At 38.4% G+C, this 21,597-nt stretch overlaps 1 protein-coding gene and 1 pseudogene across 4 annotated transcripts in view; one reads left to right on the top strand and one right to left on the bottom strand.

Moving 5' to 3' along the window:
• Positions 1-21,597, bottom strand: part of NUP153 (nucleoporin 153) — a 75,387-nt gene that overhangs the window by 49,374 nt on the left and 4,416 nt on the right. For all 4 annotated transcript variants that reach the window (XM_045085062.1, XM_045085063.1, XM_045085061.1 and 1 more), the window contains one exon: positions 8,965-9,190. In XM_045085062.1, coding sequence (XP_044940997.1) covers positions 8,965-9,190 — 226 coding nt within the window. The remainder of the gene's footprint in view (positions 1-8,964; positions 9,191-21,597) is intronic.
• On the top strand, positions 9,601-9,983 carry LOC106006665 (annotated as a pseudogene).

Consider the following 21,597-nt stretch of genomic DNA (forward strand, 5'->3'; position numbering starts at 1 on the left):
GCTAAACTCCCACAAAGAGCAAATGACAAAGTACATTTCCGCCATCCTAACCCTGGGTATTAACCTTTTTTGATTTCTGTCAATCTACTATGTCAAATGGCATCATTATCTTACTTACATTTACTTAAATGAGAAGGCTACTGAGCATCCTTCTCTATATTCATTGGTCATTTACATTTCTTCTATTAATTGCTTACTGATATAGTCCCTCTTACTAATAAAATAAGCTAAAATCTAATTTTTGATCAGTAAGATCCTGTGATACGATCTGAAATAATTTTTCACCATTGGTTGAACCTATTCATTTTGTTGATGGGTGTCTTTTACAGTACAGAAAATAACCTGCACCTTATTTACAAAGACTTTTACCATTCCAAAACTGTAAGAAATTAAAATTTTTACTCATTTTTTTGGGGGGGTACTGCACTGTCACTTTTATTTCAATATAATCTTTAATCTTGAGTCCATCTGGAATCAGTTATGATGCAGTAGTGAAAGAATGATTCAGGCTTCATTGTTTTCCAAACGGTTAGCCTGTTCATATTCTAAAATAACCTTCTTAAACAAGCTATCTCTTAATCACTGATTGAAAAGCCACCACTACCACAATACTAAGTTCCAAAAGGCTTTTCACTCCTTTCCCCAGTGATGTATCTGTACTAGCAGGATAATGTTTTACTTACTCTAACTTTAGAACACATTTAGTAACTGTAGAAGTTACTCCAACCTACCCCCCACATTCCCCTTATTCTTTTTCAGAATCTCTCTATTCATCTTCAGGTATATTTTCAAGAACTTTAAAATCACTTTTCAAGGGGCGCCTGGGTGGCTCAGTGGGTTAAAGCCTCTGCCTTCGGCTCAGGTCATGATCCCGGATCGAGCCCCACATCAGGCTCTCTGCTCAGCGGGGAGCCTGCTTTCTCCTCTCTCTGCCTGCCTCTCTGCCTACTTGTGATCTCTGTCAAATAAATAAATAAAATCTTTTAAAAAATTTTTTAAAAAAATCGTTTTTCAAGTTTACAAAAAGACAGGCTAGAATAACTAGGCCTCCAGACTAGCTCTTCTATGTATTTTAAATAATAATTAAACTAGACAAAATGGACGTCTTTCGGACAATAAAAAACATCACTCATAAATAGAAAAACTCAAAATAAATAGAAAACTCAAAAAGTGAGCCCTATCGCTATCCCGCTCTCTACCTAGGCACATTTCTGGACCTGGAAGAGAAAACTGGAGTCCAAGCAGAACATGCAGGCAGAAACCAGAATTAAGGGCACTTGACAGTAAGTAAGTAAGTAAGTAAGAGTTATTGGGGTTTTTTCCTGTATTAATTTTGTGATTAATTTCTCTTCTACAATTCTCTTAGTCTAACAAGTTTTGTTTTGTTTTGTTTTGTTTTGTTTAATCAACTGGCTTAGGTTTTCTGGCTATTACTGGCAGGCAAGGATCATTTTGCCTCCTTCTTCCCAATACTTACACATGTACCCTCTATAATTATAGCTTTAATATCTAGAAGTAGTAACAATGGGCTTCCATTTTATATCTGATTTTAATGGGAATGTTTCTAATGTTTAACATTACATCTGATTGTGGCCTTTGGACGACTGACTAACATGTTTTAGAAGTGGTGGAATCCAACTTCTAAATGAAATAAAGAAGAATGGATTTTAAGTTTTAGTAAATGCCTATTAAATATCTACCAGAAAGAAAAAAATTGTAAGATCACTTCACCTATAAATATGCTGATTATAGGGGCACCTGGGTGGCTCAGTGGGTTAAGCCGCTGCCTTCGGCTCGGGTCATGATCTCAGGGTCCTGGGATCGAGTCCCGCATCGGGCTCTCTGCTCAGCGGGGAGCCTGCTTCCTCCTCTCTCTCTGCCTGCCTCTCTGCCTACTTGTGATCTGTCTGTCAAATAAATAAATAAAATCTTAAAAAAAAAAAATTAAATATGCTGATTATATTAAAACCCTCACGATGAATGATTCCTAACATCCCAAGATTAATTCTTCCCAGTAAGAAGATTCTACTATTCTTTAATGTACTGCTGAACCGTATTTGCTATGCTGTAATTTTCTTCCCAAAGTAGGTCTTCAAATAACTTAACAGCATAGGCAATACAAAACAATTCTGGATTAGTTTCAGAATACTATTATGCAAAAAATAAGATGCAGATAAAAACACTTAACTAGGACTAGAAAGAAACATCAACTTAATAAAAGCCATATATGAAAAACTCACAGCTAATATCAAACCCAGTGGTAAAAGAGATTTTCCTCTAAAATCAGGAACAAGACAAGGACACCTGCTCTACCGACTTCTATTGAACCAGTACTTGAAGCTCTGGACAGAGTTGTAAGGCAAGCAGAAGAAAGATATCCAAATTGGAAAAGAAGTAGTAAAATATCTCTATTCACAAATGATACAGCTTATATGCAGAAACTCCTAAATATTGCACACATACATAAACACACACACACACACCCCCTGCTGGAATAAACAAATTCAGCAAAATAGCAGATTACACAAAAGTGACCTGTTTCTACACAGTAACAATGCACATTCTGAAAAGAAAATAAGAAAACAATTCCAGAGGTGCCTGGGTGGCCCAGTAGGTTAAGCGTCTGCCCTTGGCTCAGGTCATGATCCCGGAGACCCAGAATCAAGCCCTGCATTAAACTCCCTGCTCAGTGGGGAGGGAGTCTGCTTCTCCCTCACCCCGACTCTCCTGCTCTCTCTCAAATAAATAACTAAAATAAAAAAAAAAAAAAAGGAAAAAGAAAGAAGAAAAGTAAAGAAAACAAAAAACTCCATTAACAATGGCATCAGAAAGAATAAAACACTTAGAATTTAACCAAAAGAGGGACGTCTGGGTGGCTCAGTCAGTTAAGCATTTGCCTTCGGCTCTGGTCATGATCCCAGGGTCCTAGGATCGAAACCCATGTTGGGCTCCTTGCTCAAAGGAAAGCCTGCTTTTCCCTCTCCCTCCACTGCTCCCCCTGCTTGTGCTGTCTCACTCGCTCTCTTTCTCTGTCAAATAAATAAATAAAATCTTTTTTAAAAATCACTATTCACAAAAAGCCATATTTTAAAAATCCAATAGAACATTTAAATTGTTTTATGTAATAATTTCTTATCAAGTTCACTCAAGATAGATACTGGCTCAAGTCTGAAAATCTACTGGTACTGACAGTTAAACCTTTTGGCATTTACACATTATTTCAATTTTTCTGCAGTCAGGATGCACATACATAAAGGCTGAAATGTTTCTTGGGGTATTTAGTATTCTCATTTTGTAGTATACTATACCATGAAACTGTTTTTTTACTTATCTCATTCTCTCATCCTTGCAGCAGTTTATCCTATAGGAGAAAAGCAAGGGGACGATTTTCTAGCTATGGGCAGACATCTGCTAAATCTAGTCTACACAGACATTATAAAGAAAAAAGAAATCTACTATGACCTGTGTCTCCTTGAAGGCATGATGCTAAAAGCAGTGTTACTTTTTAATACCTACAGGACTACTTTACCCCCAAAACCAAGCCCAAAGACAGTTTGGGATAATGTGAGTAAAGAAGGCAATGTCATCTATAGATTTCTATCAGCCACAAATGCTCAGTTTCTAAGAATATACCTATAATCACATGGTATCAATTAGACAAAGCAGTCCACAACTTCAATCTACTGCTGACTAGTGTACTAGATATGCCATTGTGGAGTCTTTCGGAGGCCTGAACTCATAACTAACTCAATGAAACCTGTACATTATTTCAGATTCCACTAACCTAGCAGAAGAAATCCAGACACCCAAAGGCTCACCATCATTAAGATAGTCAACACAACAGAGTACACAGGCAGAAAGCTGCAGAGAACAGATTTTAAATGGGCCACAGATTCTATAACTGTTCGTACTGCCCTGTACTATTTGAAGAATGCACAATCCCCTCCAGCTCCAGTTACTATTAATACAAAAGTTACACTGGCAAAATTAATATTGAGTAAACAACATTCAGGACTGCTTTAAGCTTTCCATTATTTTAAGCTTCGAATAATCTGACACCACTTTAAGAGCAGAGAGGTCTAAGTTGTTTGTTGAGAATGCACTGTCAAATTTAAATGTAGTGTTTCAGAGTAAACAGTTCTTTCTCTAGTAAGAGCTATATTCATCACACTGGGGAGTTATCAATGGTATTTTAAATTACATATTATGTGATTACAACTACTGAATAATCCAATACCCAGAAAAGAACTATCTGGGACTAAAAGTTTTTTTTTCTTTAAAGATTTTATTCATTTATTTGACAGACAGAAATCACAAGTAGGCAGAGAGGCAGGCTGAAAGAGTGAGAAGAAGAAGCAGGCTCCCTGCGAGCAAAGAGCTCGATGGGGGACTCGATCCCAGGACCCTGGGATCATGACCTGAGCGGAAGGCAGAGGCTTAACCCACTGAGCCACCCAGGCGTCCCTGGGACTAAAAGTTTAAGATAAGAGCAGGATTGGGGCAGATGGGTGGCTCCGTTGGTTAAGCGTCTGCGTTTGGCTCAGGTCATGATCCAACAACCTCTCATTGGGCTCCCTGCTCAGTGGGGAGACTGCTTTCCCCTCACCCTCTGCCCCTCCCAACACTCATGCTCACTCTCAAATAAATACATAAAATCTTAAAAAAAAAAAAAGAAAGAAAAGAAAAGAAAGAAAAAGATAGGAGCAGGATTCAGATTTAAGGTAATAATGAGGTGGGAAATGCTATCAAGTTCCTGAAATTACTATAAAGCAGCAGCTCACAATTTGCTTCTACATAATTAGCGAAGTGAGGGTGAGGAAACAAGATCAGCCGTCAGTGGGTTGTGTCTGAAGCCGGGTAACGGGTACGTGGGAGCCTCACTGCGCTATCCTCCTTAGCTGCGCAGTGTGAAACCTTCCATGGTAATTTCAGACACTAAATCACAAAGGTATGCATACTATACATGTAACAGAAAAGCTATGATATAACCTTAGTGACATAATGCATAAAATCCAAGTTGGAAATGACCTCGGCAAACCACCGAATTAATTCCATTATTTTACTGAAAATACAAACAAAAAACACACACAAAAAAGAACTTTACAGATGTGAAATAAGAAACATTCCATTTATGTCACCCCTGAACTAAATTAAATCTTCAAGATAGTTAATCCTCAAAAGCATGCTCATTAAGATGGAAAATAGTGTCAGTCACTGTGGATATTGGCCGGGGAACACTGGAAGTCTCTCACGGAAAGGAGAAGCCAGGGTCCCCCTTAAGTGCCCAGGAAAAAAAATGACATGAAGTCAGTCAGCATAGACCTACTAGATAAAGCCTCAAGGCGGTTGTTGGTAATGTATCTGAAAGAAATCTGTCCAAAGTATAGATAATAGAACTTCCCAAGTTATTCTAACAAAAAATAAGCAAACATTTAAAGACTAAGCCAAACTGAGAATTACTAAGAACACTTAGGGAAGCCATTTGTCCACACTGGGAATCACTTTTTCAGGCCCACTTCATTCTCACTGGGTTTCATGACAAGCAAATCAGGCAAGAAAAGATGTTACTATAGCCAACAAAATTAACAGGCCATACACCCACCTCAATTATTTAGGCAAGACAAGACTTCAACACATAGTCAGAAAACTTTTATAAGCTAAAACATAGTGAAAGAAAATAAATATAAGGAAACATATGGAGAGATAAACAGGACTTCATCAAAATTAAAAACTTTTAGGGCATGTGCATGGCTTGGTGGGTTAAGCCTTTGCCTTTGGCTCAGGTCATGGTCTTAGCGTCCTGGGACTGAGTCCTGCATTGCATCCGGCTCTCTGCTCAGCGGGGGGCCTGCTCCCCTCCCTACCTGCTTCTCTGCCTACTTGCGGATCTCTCTCTCTGTCAAATAAATAAATAAAATCTTTTAAAAAAATTTAAGAACTTTTGTGCTTCAAAGAACACTATCAAGAAAGTAAAAAAGACAATCCATAGAAGAGGGAAAATATTTGTAAATCCTACACTGATAAGGGACTTACATCCAGAATATACAAAGACCTCATCCAATTCAACAACAGAAAGACAAATAATCCAATTAAAAATGGAAAAAGGAGATGCGAATAGTTATTTCTCCAAAGATATACAAACAGCCAATAAGCATATGGTAAGATGCTCAGTATTACTCGTCATCATGGAAATGCAAATCAAAACCACAAGATGCCACTTCGACCCACTAAAAGAGCTATAAAAAAAAAATTAAAGGGATGCCTGGCTGGGTCAGCCCGGGCTCTTGATCTCACGGTCATGAGTTCAAGCTCCATGCTGGGTGTAGAGATTACAAAAAAAAAAAAAAAAAAACACACAAAAAATTAACTTTAAAAAAAACATTTAGAGATGGAAAAGGCTAGTGAGGATTAAAGAAATTGTAATCTTCATACATTGTGGGTGAGAAGGCAAGATGATATATCCACTTTGGAAAACATCTATTTCTCAAAATGTCAGAATTACTATGTGCTCTAGCAATTCTACTCCTAGGTATACACACAAGAAAAAACATAGCCACACAAAACTTTGCACACATGAATATTCAGGGCAGCAGTATTCATAATGTTCAAGAGGTGGAAAAACCCAAATGTCTAGTAACTAATGAATGGATAAACAGAATGGGAGTTTTATCCCTACCATGGAATATTGCCTGGCAATAAAAAGAAGTTCTGATGCATGCCACGACCTGGATGAACCTTGAAAACATGCTAAGTGAAGTAAGCCAGTCAACAAAGGACCATATATTCTGTGACTCCATTTATATGAAATGTCCAGTCTAGGAAAATCTACAGAGAGACAAAGACAAATCAGTGGTTGCCTGGGATGGGGAATGACTACTAATGGGTCTAGGGTTTGGGGGTGGTGACAGGGATGGTAATGAAAATGCTCTAAAACGAACTGTGGTGACAGTTTAACAACGCTGTGAATATATTTAAAACCACTGAATTGGACACTTTATCTTTTTAAATTTGGGAGTACAGGTTCACACACAACATGACATTAGTTTCAGGTGTACAACATATGATTCAACAAGTTTATACATAAAGGGATGCTCTCAAGTGCGGCTTCCATCTGTTGCCACACGACACTACGACAACCAACACTGTCTCTATGCTGTGCCTTTCACGCCTGTGACTTCTTTTCTCCCTAAATTAGAAGCCTGTATCTCCGGCCCACCTCCACCTATTTGCCCACCTCCATACACCCTCCCCTCTGGCAACCATCAGTTTGTTCACTCTAGTTATCATTCTGACTCTGCTTTCTGTTTATTTATTCATCTGGTTTTTTTAGATTCCACATGACTGAAATCATATGGCTTTGTCTTCACTTCTCTGACTTATTTAGCTTAGCACAACACCCTCTAGGTCCATGCATGTTGTCGCAAATGGCACGATCTCATCTTTTCTTATGGTCACATACTATTCCTGTGTGTGTGTGTGTGTGTGTGTGTGTGTTCGTTCCACATCTTCCGCACCCATTCTCTATCAATGGACAATTGTATTGCTTCCGTAACCTGGCTGTTATAAACAGTGCTATAATAAACACAGCAGTGCATTTATCTTTTTAGATTAGTGTTTTCTTTTTCTTTAAATACCCAGTAGTGGACCTGCTGGATCCTGTGGTAATTCTACTTTTAATTTTCTAAGGAACTTCCACCCCCACAATGTTTTCCACAGTGGCTGTACCAATTTACACTCCCACCAACAGTATACAAGAATTCCTTTATCTCCAAATTCTTGCCAACACTTATTATTTGTCTTTTTGATTTTAGTCATTCTGACAGGTGTGAGGTGATACCTCATAGTGGTTTTGATTTTCATTTTTCTGGTGATGATTGATAATGAGAATCTTTTCATATGTCTGTTGGCTACCTTTACATCTTCTTTGGAAAAGTGTCTACTCAGGTCCTACGTCCATATTTTAGGCGGAATGTTTGTGGAGTTTTTTGGTGTTGAGTTGCTAAAGTTTTTTACATATTTTGGACATTAACCCCTTATTGGATATATCATTTGCAAATACCTTCTCCCATTCAAGTAGGTTACCTTTTTTTTTTGTTAAGCTTTCCTTGGCTGTGCAAAGGCTTTTTATTTTGATGTAGCCCTAACAGCTTATTTTTGCTTTTGTTTCCCCTGCCTAAGGGGACATAGCTAGAAAAATGTAGCTATGGCCAATGTCAGAGAAATTATTGCCTATGCTCTCTTCTATGATTTTTATGGTTGTAAATCTCACATCTCAATCTTTAATCGACTTTGAGTTTATTTTTGTGTATGGTGTAAGTGGTCTGGTTTCATTCTTTTGCGTTGAACTGTACACTTTAAATGGGTATGTGAAACAGTATATATCTCAATAAAGCTGTAAAAACTATATACAGTGAAATAACAGAAAAATATTTCCAAATATGCCATGTTCATGGATTATCTGAAGCTACTGAACGTTTCCAAAAACGTTCAAGCCATTAAAATGCAGGCTCACTTAATTCTAAGACTAATGAAATGACCCAGCTGAGCGTGCTGCGGAAAGGACAGGCGCCAACTGCGGTTATACTACACCTAAATTCTAGTATTGGGGGAGGCATTATCACAGTTTCACTCTAAGAGTTCACACTTATATAGTGTTGCTTTAGTGCCACGGCCTATACAAAACAATTATGAGGATACTGAGGGTGAAACACAATCTCCTGTCAAAAAAGCCACATGACAGTTGATGGTCTAAAAATTCAAAACCCAAGTCTAATCCCAGAGCTTGCATTCCTAACTGATATATCAACTTACTAAACAAAAAGCTGATAAAGAACTCATTTGAACCTGATCACCCTCCTCCTATACAGCTTATGTACTACCCAATGAGATTTAACTACAGCAAGGGAATGTGAAAAGATTTATGAAAACCTATCACACCTAACAAAATATTCACATTCTACATACCTTCTGTATTACTGACTGTTGGCTCAGGAGTGATTCTCCCATCATGAATATTAGAGTTCTCCTCATCAGCATAGACCAGATGATCATCTTCTCTATTTTCTGGCCATTGTGGAACCTCTCTTGTGTCTGATGAGCAGCCACATACATCTTCATTCTTGTTAAAGTATCTTTGTAACCATCCTGGCACAATATTCTTAACAGATTCTGTAACTCTGCTAAGAATGCCCTATTGGAGGAAGAAACACATAAGACAGTTTTAGAAATTTATCTCTTTAAATATGTACCTAATTACAGAAATCGTATCAAGCAAATCATGACTACTTGCAACAAAGTTTCCTAAAGTTCAATTATTTGAGTTAATGCTGACATGCTGGTATTTTACAAATTCTGTAGACATTATGAAATAACTACTTTCTTTCTTCCATATGCATACATCCATGAGTCAGTAATTGCCCCAAATGGCCTATGTTCTAACCCTTAAAAACTCCAACAGACCATCCAATAAGCCATATACTTTTTTGATTGAATAATAAAATAATGCACTAAAATACTATAGTATCAAAGAAAAGGAGTCTCTATTTTGATTCTAGAATATTAAAAGAAGCAACATTTTCTTTCCAACCAGGACCCAGCAGAATGGCTCCTACAAAGAAGGGTGGCAAGAAGAAGGGCCTTTCTGCCATCAACGAGACAGTGACTGGAGAATACGTTACCCACATTCACAAGCCCAACCATGGAGTGGGTTTCAGGAAGCATGTGTGCCCCTCAGGCACTCCAAGAGATCCAGAAATTTCCCATAAAGGAGATGGGAACTCCAGATGTACACACTGACACCAGGCTCAAAAAAGCTGTCTGGACCAAAGGAATAAGGAATGTTCCGTTCCATACCCATGCACCATTGCCCAGAAAGCTGTAATGGGGATGAAGATTCACCAGACGTGCTCTACACTTGGGTTCCCTATGTACCCGTCGCCACTTTCAAAAAAATCTACTTAATATGGATGAGAACCAATCGCTGATTGTCAAATAAAGGCATAGAACTGCCAAAAAAAAAAAAAAATGCAATATAAATAATACCTTCAACAGCTTCCTTAAACAATTATTTTACTGCACACTAATAAAGAAAAAACCTGGACAATTAAAAATGAGGTTTTTAAAGACAGATAACAATCCAACATAATAAACTCAATAAATAACCTAAGTTTTTTTGATGGGAAAATTTTGTTACATCACATGTTGTCTGAAAATCCAAGGAATTAATTTTATTATGACAACTGTTAAGGGGAGGAAAAAAAATGTGTTACAACTATCAGTGCTCTTAACATTTATTGTAGCTTTGCTATGTGCCAGGCACTGTTCTAAGTAGTTTATACATATTAAATTGAATCCTCACAATAATTTTAATGAAATTGATATTAATAATGTCACTTTATGGATGAAGAGAGACAGTGAAGTTTTAAGTAATTTGTCTAAGGTACAAACACAACTACTGTGGTTTACCTAGGGACAGAGTTAAGGGAAGGGCTTTGGGATTGGTAGGATCTAGGAAAAGTTTGAGTACCTCCCTGTACTTTGATTTACTCCAGGTAAAACAGTAACATCCACTCCAACCTGAGAGAACCATAATGAAGACCAAATGAAATAAGGTGAAAGCACCTCACAATTTCCAAAATATAACAGAACCATACCGATAATTGTATTACTAATGAGGAGAAAAAAAATTAGCAGAAACAAGCTGGGGTGAGATAACCAAGTTTAGGGAATGATTTCCTTCATAAAATAGCATTAGTAATATTTCAAAGAAAGAATCACAGGAGGAAAAACATGAATTGACAGGTACAAAAAACAACAGATAAAAATCAAGACACTGGGGCGCCTGGGTGGCTCAGTCGGTTAAGCGTCTGCCTTCGCATCAGGTCATGATCCCAGGGTCCTGGGATGGAGCCCCACATCGGGCTCCCTGCTCAGCAAGAAGCCTGCTTTCCCCTCTCCCACGCCCCCTGCTTGTGTTCCCCTCTTTCAATATCTCTCTTTGTCAAATAAACAGACAGAATATTAAAAAAAAAAAAATCAAGGCAGAATATATAAATCTACTCCAAAAGCTAACCCAAGACAAAGAGGCCCTTGAAATACCCTGTCAACAGAAAAGATAGAACACACTTCTGATACTGGCACTTGAATAGTATTTTTCTCCACTATTTGAAAGGTGTAGGTATCAATTGGGAAATATGTAGTTATTTTTCCACCTATTCTCCAAACAGAAACTTTGAACCAAACTATAACAATGTGCGCTCTCCAGCAACACAGGAAGCCAGCAGGCCTATAAAAAAGACTCCCTACTGAAAAGCACAAATTCACTGTTCCCCTCCTCAATGCTAATGTTACACAGTATTAGTTCCTCTGGAAAGAAAGATTATATAACTATATCCATAATTTGGTATTTATAAAATATAATATTCATTACTTTTACTTATTATTTATACTTAAAGATTTATTTACCCCTTCCTATATATTTCAAAAAAGATTGGAAAGTGCTTATAAGATATAACATTATTTAAATAAGACTTGAAAAAAAGTAACTTGCTAGGAAGCAATAAGTTAGCTAAAGCACGACAGCAAGAATTTAAGGTAAAATAAATTCTTTGGTGAAGTTCTAAGGTGTTAGGCTATGAAAAGTATCAGAGATTCCCTGTGATCCCTACTCACTTAAGGGGGGAAGTCCAGGGCACCTGGGTGGCTCAGATCATGATCCCAGGGTTCTGGGATTGAGCCCCACAGGGGGTAGGGGGGCTGCTCAGCAGAGAGTCTGCTTCTCCCTCTCTGTTTGCCTCTTCCCCTTGCTTTCACTTGCTTGCTCTCTCTCAAACAAATAAATAAAAAATCTCTAGGGACGCCTAGGTAGCTCAGTCAGTTAAGCGTCTGCCTTTGGCTCAAGTCATGATCCCAGGACCCTGGAATTGAACCCTGCACCGGGCTCCCTGCTCAGAGGGGAGCCAGCTTCTCCCTCGGCTCCCCTCATGGCTTATACTTTCTCTCTCTAATAAATAAATCTTAAAAAAAAAAAAAAAAAAAAAAACTTAAAAAAAAAAAAAAAGGAGAGGTCTGGGGGAAATTGGAGGGGGAGACGAACCATGAAAGAGTATGGACTCTGAAAAACAATCTGAGGGTTTTGGAGAAGCGGGGGTGGTGGGGGAGGTTGGGTGAGCCTGGTGGTGGGTATTAGGGAGGGCACATATTGCATGGAGCACTGGGTGTGGTACATAAACAATGAATTCTGGAATACTGAAAGAAATTTAAAAAATAAATAAAAATTATTAAAAAAAAAAAAGGAGGAGGCAAGTACAGAACAACTTAAAAGTAATACCATACTTCACCAAAAGTCACTTATGGGGAAGCATTAGGAATTATGGAGAATAATCAGTGAACAAAACTGAAGAGTCGGGGCGCCTGGGTGGCTCAGCAGGTTAGGCCCCTGCCCTCAGCTCGGGTCATAATCCCAGGGTCCTGGGATCGAGTCCTGCATCGGGCTCTCTGCTCAGCAGGGGGCCTGCATTTCTCCCCCCCACCCCGGGTCTGCCTGCCTCTCTGCCTACTTGTGATCTCTCTCTGTCAAATAAATAAATAAAATCTTAAAAACAAAAACAAAAACAAAAAAACCTGAAGAGTCAAAATGGGTAAAATAAAGCTCACTCTAGTTCTAAAGTTCATGAACTTTGCTTGGATCCTTCTCTTTTCTCCACTAAAATTTAACCAATGTACCTGATCATGGCCCACAGCTGCTCTAGCACAAGAAAAGGACAGCGAGAGAGGAGTTGCTGGGGGCACTGGAAGGGCAGCATGAAGATCTTGACAGTAAAAAGAAACACGGGGGTTTAAACTGACCTGTAACCATTATAAAAAACCAACATCCCTAACGTCAGGATACCTCTGGAGAGTAAATGATCCTACGGCAACCACGAAAATTAAGCTCAGTGGACTCTCATGTAATAGTTCCCAAAGTGTGATCCCTTTACTGGTAATGTCAGCTTCCCCTCAAGCCCTCTCGCAGCCCTACTAGACTCAGAAAAACAGGGCTCACCTGTTTTAACAAACCTCATGTGAGTCCTATGTAAGCTAAAGTTTGAGAACGACCATTCTAGTAAAAGATATTAGGAAATTAGATACATTTCAGGAAATTACAATACATTTCAGGGAAAAGGTCCCTCTGAAACAGGCAAATACAAATTATACTTAAGTTCTAAGAGTTTTCTGGAAAACATATGTATGTGGAACATTAGTCAGACAGTAATTAAAATATATGTAAGATACTCTACAATTAATCAGAAAAACAAATCTTACAGTGGACTGTGCTGAATATAATACAGCTTACAGAAATATCTTCCCATGATCCCACACTTTAGCCATGGTTTTTACCTGTACTATTATTAATGGTTTTCTTTTATTCATTTCTCTCAATGAATTTAGCTCTTCCTACAGAATGAAATCTACGAAATCACAGATTTGATGCCGTCTTGGTCTTCACTTGCTCTTCCCTCATTCCATCCTTGACAGGCCATCCCACCAAACTGGATTCTTACCAGAAGGTAGGACTGGCCCATAAGATACCAGGGGATACTAGAGATCATGGAAGGGAGGAAAGAGAAGTTGTTCTTGGGCTTCCTCTCTGATCAAGGATCCCACCTCTAAAACCCTGCTCCAGCCAGGCGGCCATTCCTCCACTCCAGCTAGACCATTTCTTCCTTATCCTTCCAGTCCTAGAAGAATAGCAGCTTCCCACTACTACTAATTTCTGGGCATCCAGTATTTACTATCCAGTATTTACTCCTTTAACCACCAGCATATTTCTATGTAGACTCTTTCTTATAGATAATTTCAGATGAACCATCTCAAGTGAACGCGTATCTTGCAGGGTCCCTAGCTGATAAAGCAGTGCTGCATGTTAGTTTTTTTTTCTAATGAACATGAAAATTAAAGAGCCAGTCCGTAGCTTTATCAACAAAGGAAAACACATACAACAGGTGGGGAAGCACTCATGTTACTCAGAAGCTACATTCAATCTTTATCTCTGTAAAATATTTTAGAATCTTGTCTAACTTATAAAGGTAAACACAGACAGGACACCTGGGTGGCTCAGTGGGTTAAGCCGCTGCCTTCGGCTCGGGTCACCATCTCAGGGTCCTGGGATCGAGTCCCGCATCAGGCTCTCTGCTCAGCGGGGGGCCTGCTTCCTCCTCTCTCTCTGCCTGCCTTTCTGCCTACTTGTAATCTCTGTCAAATAAATAAATAAAATCTTTAAAAAAAAAAATGGTAAACACAGACATTATTTTGTCCATTCAAGTCATTCAATCAACACTTACTGATCACACACATGTCAGGCAAGGAACAGTAGGAGACAGCAGAAACAAGTTCCTGCTCTCTGGGAGCAAACACACCAGTAAATATAATAGGAACACATAATATGGTGATTCAATGCTATGAACAAAAATAAAGCAGCAGAGCAAAATGGGATAGTTATTTTATATAAGCAAAGACCTAGCCATGCAAATTTCTACTGAACTATTATAGACTGAAGGAACAAAAAGTGCAAAGTCTTAAATATAGGACTGTCCTTGGCACATGCTGTCTAAGGTTCTGTAACCTAATTAATAAATACAAAATCTAATAAGCTTTAAATAACTACTTATAGCTTTCAAAATTCCTCTTTAATCATGTGATCATGTGTGTGCATGTGTGTGAATCTGTGTGTAATCTTTTGTTTTATACCTATCTCATCACTATTATGGGACTAAACCGGTGATCTCAAAATTAAAGTCTTCAAATCAGCAGCATTGATGTCACCTTTGAGCAAGTGAGAAATGCAAATTTGTTTTAACAAGAGCTCATGAGGTGATTCTCATGCAAATTAAAGTTTGAGAACCAGTGCACTAAAATCATCTAAAACTCAAGAGACCCATTTCCCAATTAAGGCCATGGTAAACGTTAACTGTCGTACAAGTTTAACTACAATATAAACTTTTGCCTAAAAAACTACCCTATTTCCATGATTATCTTATTATCGAATACATCATACCATTTTATCAATTTCGTAAATACCTACTTTATAATATCAACTCTGAAAATGAAACCAGCAGTAAACATAAAAGCCTACTTTTGAACCTATTTCCAGTGTAAAAAGACTTAGTTAACACACTTCATTACAGTAAATAACTACCAGATGTTAGAGGTTTTTTTTTTTTTTAACTTATTTATTAGACAGAGATCACAAGTAGGCAGAGAGGCAGGCAGAGAGAGGAAGGGAAGCAGGCTTCTTGCTGAGCAGAGAGCCCGATAACAGGGCTCAATCCCAGGACCCTGGGATCATGACCCGAGCCGAAGGCCCAGGCGCCCCAGATGTTAGAATTTTTAAAAATTGCTAGGGAAAATAGAAATCTGATCATGCACAGAACTGGGCAGACTATAACCAGGGAAGGGACTCTATCTATCTAGAATACTTGGGAGAGTTACTTGTTACCAAAGGATACTTCAGCCACTAAATGGAAAAGTGAGAGTGAGGAAACTAAACTAGAAAAGGGGAAAAGCAGTTTTCTTACGAAAGAGAAAGCTCTTCTGACGCTAATACTAAAGAAGGTCTACGTTTTCAGTTCTTTAGAGACAATGTTTCAGGTCTTTATGGGAATGAGACAAACCAGCCTCCTATATGGACCTGAAGGAAAACCACTTTATGATATTAAGTGAGGGTGGGGGGGAATACCTCTAACAGGGAAAGAGAGGTACATGGAGTAAAGGTCTACTACTTTACACAAGATTAACTTCTCTACTTTCAGAGGCTTCTGTGGTAAGCCAAACTGCCACCACTGTAACTTGATGTCAGTTTTCCACAGAAGACATTCTCATCCTCCAGTCTGGAACAGGCACCCCCTGTACTTCCCACACGATGGCACACTGTCAAGCAGGATGACAGGCAACCTGTCCATCAGCTCCACTAGGGCATCACCTCTGTGAGGACAGGCACCGAACTGCACTGTGCACAGATAAGTAGACGCACTCTTTTAATTTATCTACAACTGCAATAAAAGAAAAAAAATGTATCCACAACAGCACTGCTCAACCAATCTCTTATGTCCACATAAAAATATTCTTTGACTAACTGCTAAAAAGGACTTCGGCAAATCTAGAATTCGAAAATAAACCATGTATTTTCTTGATGTAATACTTTCACCTTAAGAAAAAATAATTTTTGTTGTCACACTAATACCCCTTCCTCCAAAAAAACAACTTGTGAAAGCAGTCCAAGAATATGGGAAAACAGAACCATCCTCTGGAATGACAAATATAGCCAAGTAAATGAAGAAAGGTGGCCAAAGAAAGCAAATTAATGAAGGGCTTAGAAAAATCAACAAAACAAATTCGGCATTAAAATTTTTTAACCCTAAAGCAAAATCTACACTAGGTAATCATAAACAACGATGTTGATTTTAAGGATTAAGAGTGAATCTTTAAATGTGGATGAGTTAAACTGTGTCTTTTCTTTCTTTCCAAGAACTCAGGGTTCTTCATTTGGCCAAACATGGCAAAGTATCAGAAATACCACTGATATTTACAATAAATAATCTGGGACCAGAAGTAAATGCAATTCAACACTAAATAGATATTAAGCACAATCAGTGTGTAAGACACTGTGACTATATTAGCTTTTCAAATTACTTTTAATCAGAATTCAATGATTAAGAAAAGAGGGTGGAGGAGGGGCAAGGCTTTTCCCCAATCCTAACTCAGAACTCTTTTGTAATGAAAAAGACATTCTTTTCTTGTGTATCTTTTCACCAAGTCGTAATCTCAGAATTACCAGACATCTCTCCCACATGGCCAACACCTTACCAAGGGTATATGGTCTTCCCTCTCCTTATGTAACTATTTCTATTAGTTTTTAGTTTTCTTGACTTCTGTTCAACTCTCTTTTCTCCACATTATCCTCTATTAAATAGTAGTATTCAGATTATAAAATCTCCTCTCTCAAATAACTTCACTGGATCTCTAACTATAAATATCAAATATAATCCGTCTTCAGTTCTTTTTTTAAAGATTTTTTTTTTTTTATTTAAGAGAGAGCGAGTGAGTGCACGCAGCAGCCAGAGAGCACAAGTGAAAAAAAAGGGGCAGAGGGAGAGGGAGAAGCGGTCTCCACACTGGGCAGGGAGCCCGAAAGGGGGCTTGATCCCAGGACCCTGAAATCATGACCTGAATCAAAGGCAGATGCTTAACTGACTGAGCCACCCAGGCATCCCAATTCATCTTCTGTTTTGACTTCTATCTGCTCTTTGGATGCCTTTATTTTGTTGAGACCTGTCACTTCCTTTTCTTCCAATGTTCTGTGCAACACTCTCCTTAGCCACTGAACTCCTGTGTTGCTAGGTTCTCCTTTCCAAACTTTTTTTGAAAGTCTTTTTTTTTTTTTTTAAGATTTTTATTTATTTATTTGACAGACAGAGATCACGAGTAGGCAGAGAGGCAGGCAGAGAGAGAGGAGGAAGCAGGCTCCCTGCCAAGCAGTGAGCCTGATGTGGGGCTCAATCCCAGGACTCTGAGATCATGACCTGAGCCGAAGGCAGAGGCTTAACCCACTGAACCACCCAGGTGCCCCTTTTTTTGAAAGTCTTACTTCCGAGTTTCCCTCATGAGTTTTCCTCCTGGCTCCCTCCAAGCCCAAGCGAAGAATAAGGGCTAAGAACCCAAGACTTCACATGAGACTTAAAGAATATCCAATTATAAAAAATCTTAAATGCTAAATAATAAAAATCAAGATGCCATCATAACCTTTCAGTTATTTCCAGTTTTAAAATATATCTATTCTACCATCGATTTTAATAGTGCATCTCTATTATAACTTTAACTCACAGCTATTTCCATGAGCGAAAAAAGTAATGAAGTATTCAAATTCTAATGTGGTCATACTGAATCTGTTTTCAATCATCTAAATTTAACTTCCAAACCGAAGCTACTTTGTCTTATTTTACAACCTACCAATAGTCATTCAGCAGCCAAGGTTCCCCTATCCACATTCCAAATCCTGCTAGCCACTTAAAATCCGTAATTTTTATTGCTCTGCTCCACCTCAAGAGATGAAGAAAAAAAAAAAAAAAACAAAACCTCATACAAATTATGCTGGCTAAAAAAATTTTAAACTACAACTGGCCACAAATTTCAACATCCCTCAAAACTCTGCCCTAATGCAATAAGGAGAAACATGACCTGACTTAGTCTCTTATTTTTAGTTATCTGTATTATAGAGCCAGTGTTAACAGACAATTAGAAGTAATCAAACAAGGACAAGAAATCCCTAAATCCTTTCAAACTAGCCATAGGAACCAAATAAAGCCGAAAGCAGTTTTTAACCGACTAAAAGTTACCTGCAAGATATTGTCACTTTTCTTAAATAATCTATTTGAAACTGGATTTAAGAGTTTATTTTTCAAATCACACTATGAAGAAAAGCAGCAAAATCAAGCAAACTGAAAAATGTATACACAGGAAAGGCATTCTACCATCCTGTTTCTGATAGCAAACAAAGTAAATTGTATCTTGTGGCAAGATTTTATATCAGGGTTCCTAACATGAAGAATCTTAAAAATAAATATATTACATCAAGTAATATATTTATTACTTGATATTACATCAAGTAGCTACAAAACATTTCTAAAAACACGAGGTCATTACATCGTCCTAATAATATTCTGTGCCTATAGAAAACGATTTTATTTTATTTATTTTTTTTTTTTAAAGATTTTATTTATTTATCAGAGAGAGAGAGGGAAGAGAGCGATCACAGGCAGACAGAACAGCAGGCAGAGGCAGAGGGAGAAGCAGGCTCCCTGCTGAGCAAGGAGCCCGATGTGGGACTCGATCCCAGGACGCTGGGATCATGGCCTGAGCCGAAGGCAGCTGCTCAACCAGCTGAGCTACCCAGGTGTCCCAAGAAAACGATTTTAATTAATGACCTCAGACCAAAGTCTTGATTTTATTTCAAACTAATATATACTGGCCTCACCAGGGGACTTTCTGGGATATGGAGACAATCCCTGGGCTTTGTTGTCATTTATTTTATTAAAAACATTGATAAGGGAATTGCTAAAATATCACACACAAGGGCCTCTCATCACAAACAAAAAAAAAACTACTATGCACTGAACTTAAAATTTGATTTATTTTTCCTCGATACACTCAATAACTGACATTTCTATGAAGACAATGTATTTGAAAATAAGTACTTAAGAGGGTAACAGTTTAAAGTCCCACCTCATCACCCAGTTAAACAAGTCCCTAAATCCAATACAGGCCTATAAAAGACTGAGCTTGAGTACATAAAGGGAAAGAAATCTCTAAGAGGCAGCAAAATTCAGAGACAAACATGTAAATCAAAAGGCTGTATTTAGGGCACCTGGGTAGTTCAGATAGTTAAGCAACTGCCTTCCACTCAGATTGTGATCCCAACATCCTCGGATCGAGTCCCACATTGGACTCCCCCTGCTCTGCAGGAAGCCTGCTTCTCCCTCTCCCTCAGCATGCTGCTCTCCCCTGCTTGTCCGTGTTCTCTCTCTCTCTCTCTTTCAAATAAATAAATAAATAAATAAATAAATAAATAAATAACATCTTGGAACACCTGGATGGCTCAGTGGGTTAAAGCCTATGCCTTCAGCTCAGGTCATGATCCCAGGGTCCTGGGATGGAGCCCCGCATCGGGCTCTCTGCTCAGCAAGAAGCCTGCTTCCCTTCCTATCTCTGCCTGCCTCTCTGCCTACTTGTGATCTCAGTCAAATAAATAAATAAAATCTTTTTAAAAAATTTTTTTAAATAAATAAATAAAATCTTTAAAAACAAACAGGGGTGCCTGGGTGGCTCAGTCAGTTAAGCCTCTGCTTAGGCTCAGGTCATGATTCCAGGGTCCTGGCATGGAGCCCTGCACAGGGGCAAGAAGCCTACTTCTCCCTTCTCCCTCTCCCACTCCCTTTGCTTGTTCTCCCCCTCTGTCAAATAAATAAAATCTTTTTAAAAAATTCAAAAAAATAAAAAATAAAAATAAATAAAAACAAACAAAAGGTTGTATTTAATCCAACAATTTCAAATGAGTTCTTACTATACATATGCCAGGTCCTGTTGTAAGAGATTTACTCATCTCATTTAACCCTCCCAACCATTCCCATTTCACAGATGCATAAATTAAGCAGAGAGAATTTAAACAGCTTCCCTAAGTGCTGGTAGAACAGGATTCAAACCTGGATGCTCTAACTGCATTATAGTCCATTTTTTCCCTACCAACTATTTCCAGTTCTGTTTCCACTGATAGTATTTAACATCTAAAATAAAACAAATAGCGACCCTGCATGGCTCAGTCGATTGAGTACCTGACTTTTGGTTTCAGCTCAGGTCCTGATCTCAGGGTCAGCAGATCAAGCCACAAGTTGGGCTCCTTGCACAGCACAGAACCTGCTTGACATTCGCTCTCTCCCTCTCCATGTGTCCCTCCTGCCCGTGCTCACTTGCTCTCTAAAATAAATAAACCTTTTAAAAATAATAAAATAAGATAAAATAAAGCAAAAAAAAAAAAGGTAAAAATAAAGACAAAACTACTTAGTGACCTCTGGAATGAGTTAAATATTCCATGTCTGAATATCATTACTTTACAAAACTGAGAATAGTTTTTCCCCATCAGATCCCGAGTGGGGCATATTGGGAGACAGTATCATATAGAAACTACCAAAGGGAAAAAAAAAAAAAAAATCCTAAACTAACATATAAACCAGGGTTAAGCAAACCATGGCCTATGGGCCAATTTTAGCCCTCAGCCTGTTTTTATAAAAGCCTCAGGCTAAAAATGATTTTTACATTTTTTAAAGGGTTGTAAAAACAAAACAACAAACTTGCAGCAACAAAGCCTAAAATATTTCTTATCCGGCCATCTACAAAAAAAAGTGTGCTGATTCCTGATCTAATATGGCTACTCAAAAAAGGGGTTCCCTCCTTTTTCTAAAATAGCTAAATGCAAAAACTGACCTGGTGTAAGATAAACCACAACCAGGCAGATAAAATGAGTGGATTCCCTCAGCTCCAAGCCAGAAGACAAAAACCTCTTAAACACACACCCCCAAAAAAGGGCAAAAATGAGTAATTCCCTTTCACCAGGAGGTGGCAGTAGACTCTTTCCCAGGCAAGGTTTTGGTTTCCCCACGGACTCAAGTTTTTTGTGGTGACTATTAAGAAAAGCTTAAGAGCCAGAGCTGACTTCCTGGACCTGACAATCTGCGTAAGAAATGGGAAAGGAAACTGAAACAGTGAAAAAAACCACATCTTCTTTAGTGTCCTGTTCACTACCAGCTAGGAAAACGATACCATTCCCTAAAGGCATCTGGGCTGAGTTAGGGGGTAGTACAGAAGGCAAGGGAAAATGATCAACTTACATTATTCAGGGCTGTTCTTCATTTTTGCTTCTACAATTCTTTAAGTTACTACCCCCTTCAGTTAGTTGAATAAGACAATGGATTGGTCTCCAAACTTCCAAGCAAGATGAAATTTTAAAGATCAGAAGTTAAAAGAAAAAATGTAATCTTTAGATGTATCTCAGCAGAGCTAAACCAGAAG

This window comes from Mustela putorius, unplaced genomic scaffold (genome assembly GCF_011764305.1).
Source record: "Mustela putorius furo isolate JIRA1106 unplaced genomic scaffold, ASM1176430v1.1 tig00000831_pilon_pilon_pilon, whole genome shotgun sequence".
Lineage (NCBI taxonomy): Eukaryota > Metazoa > Chordata > Mammalia > Carnivora > Mustelidae > Mustela > Mustela putorius.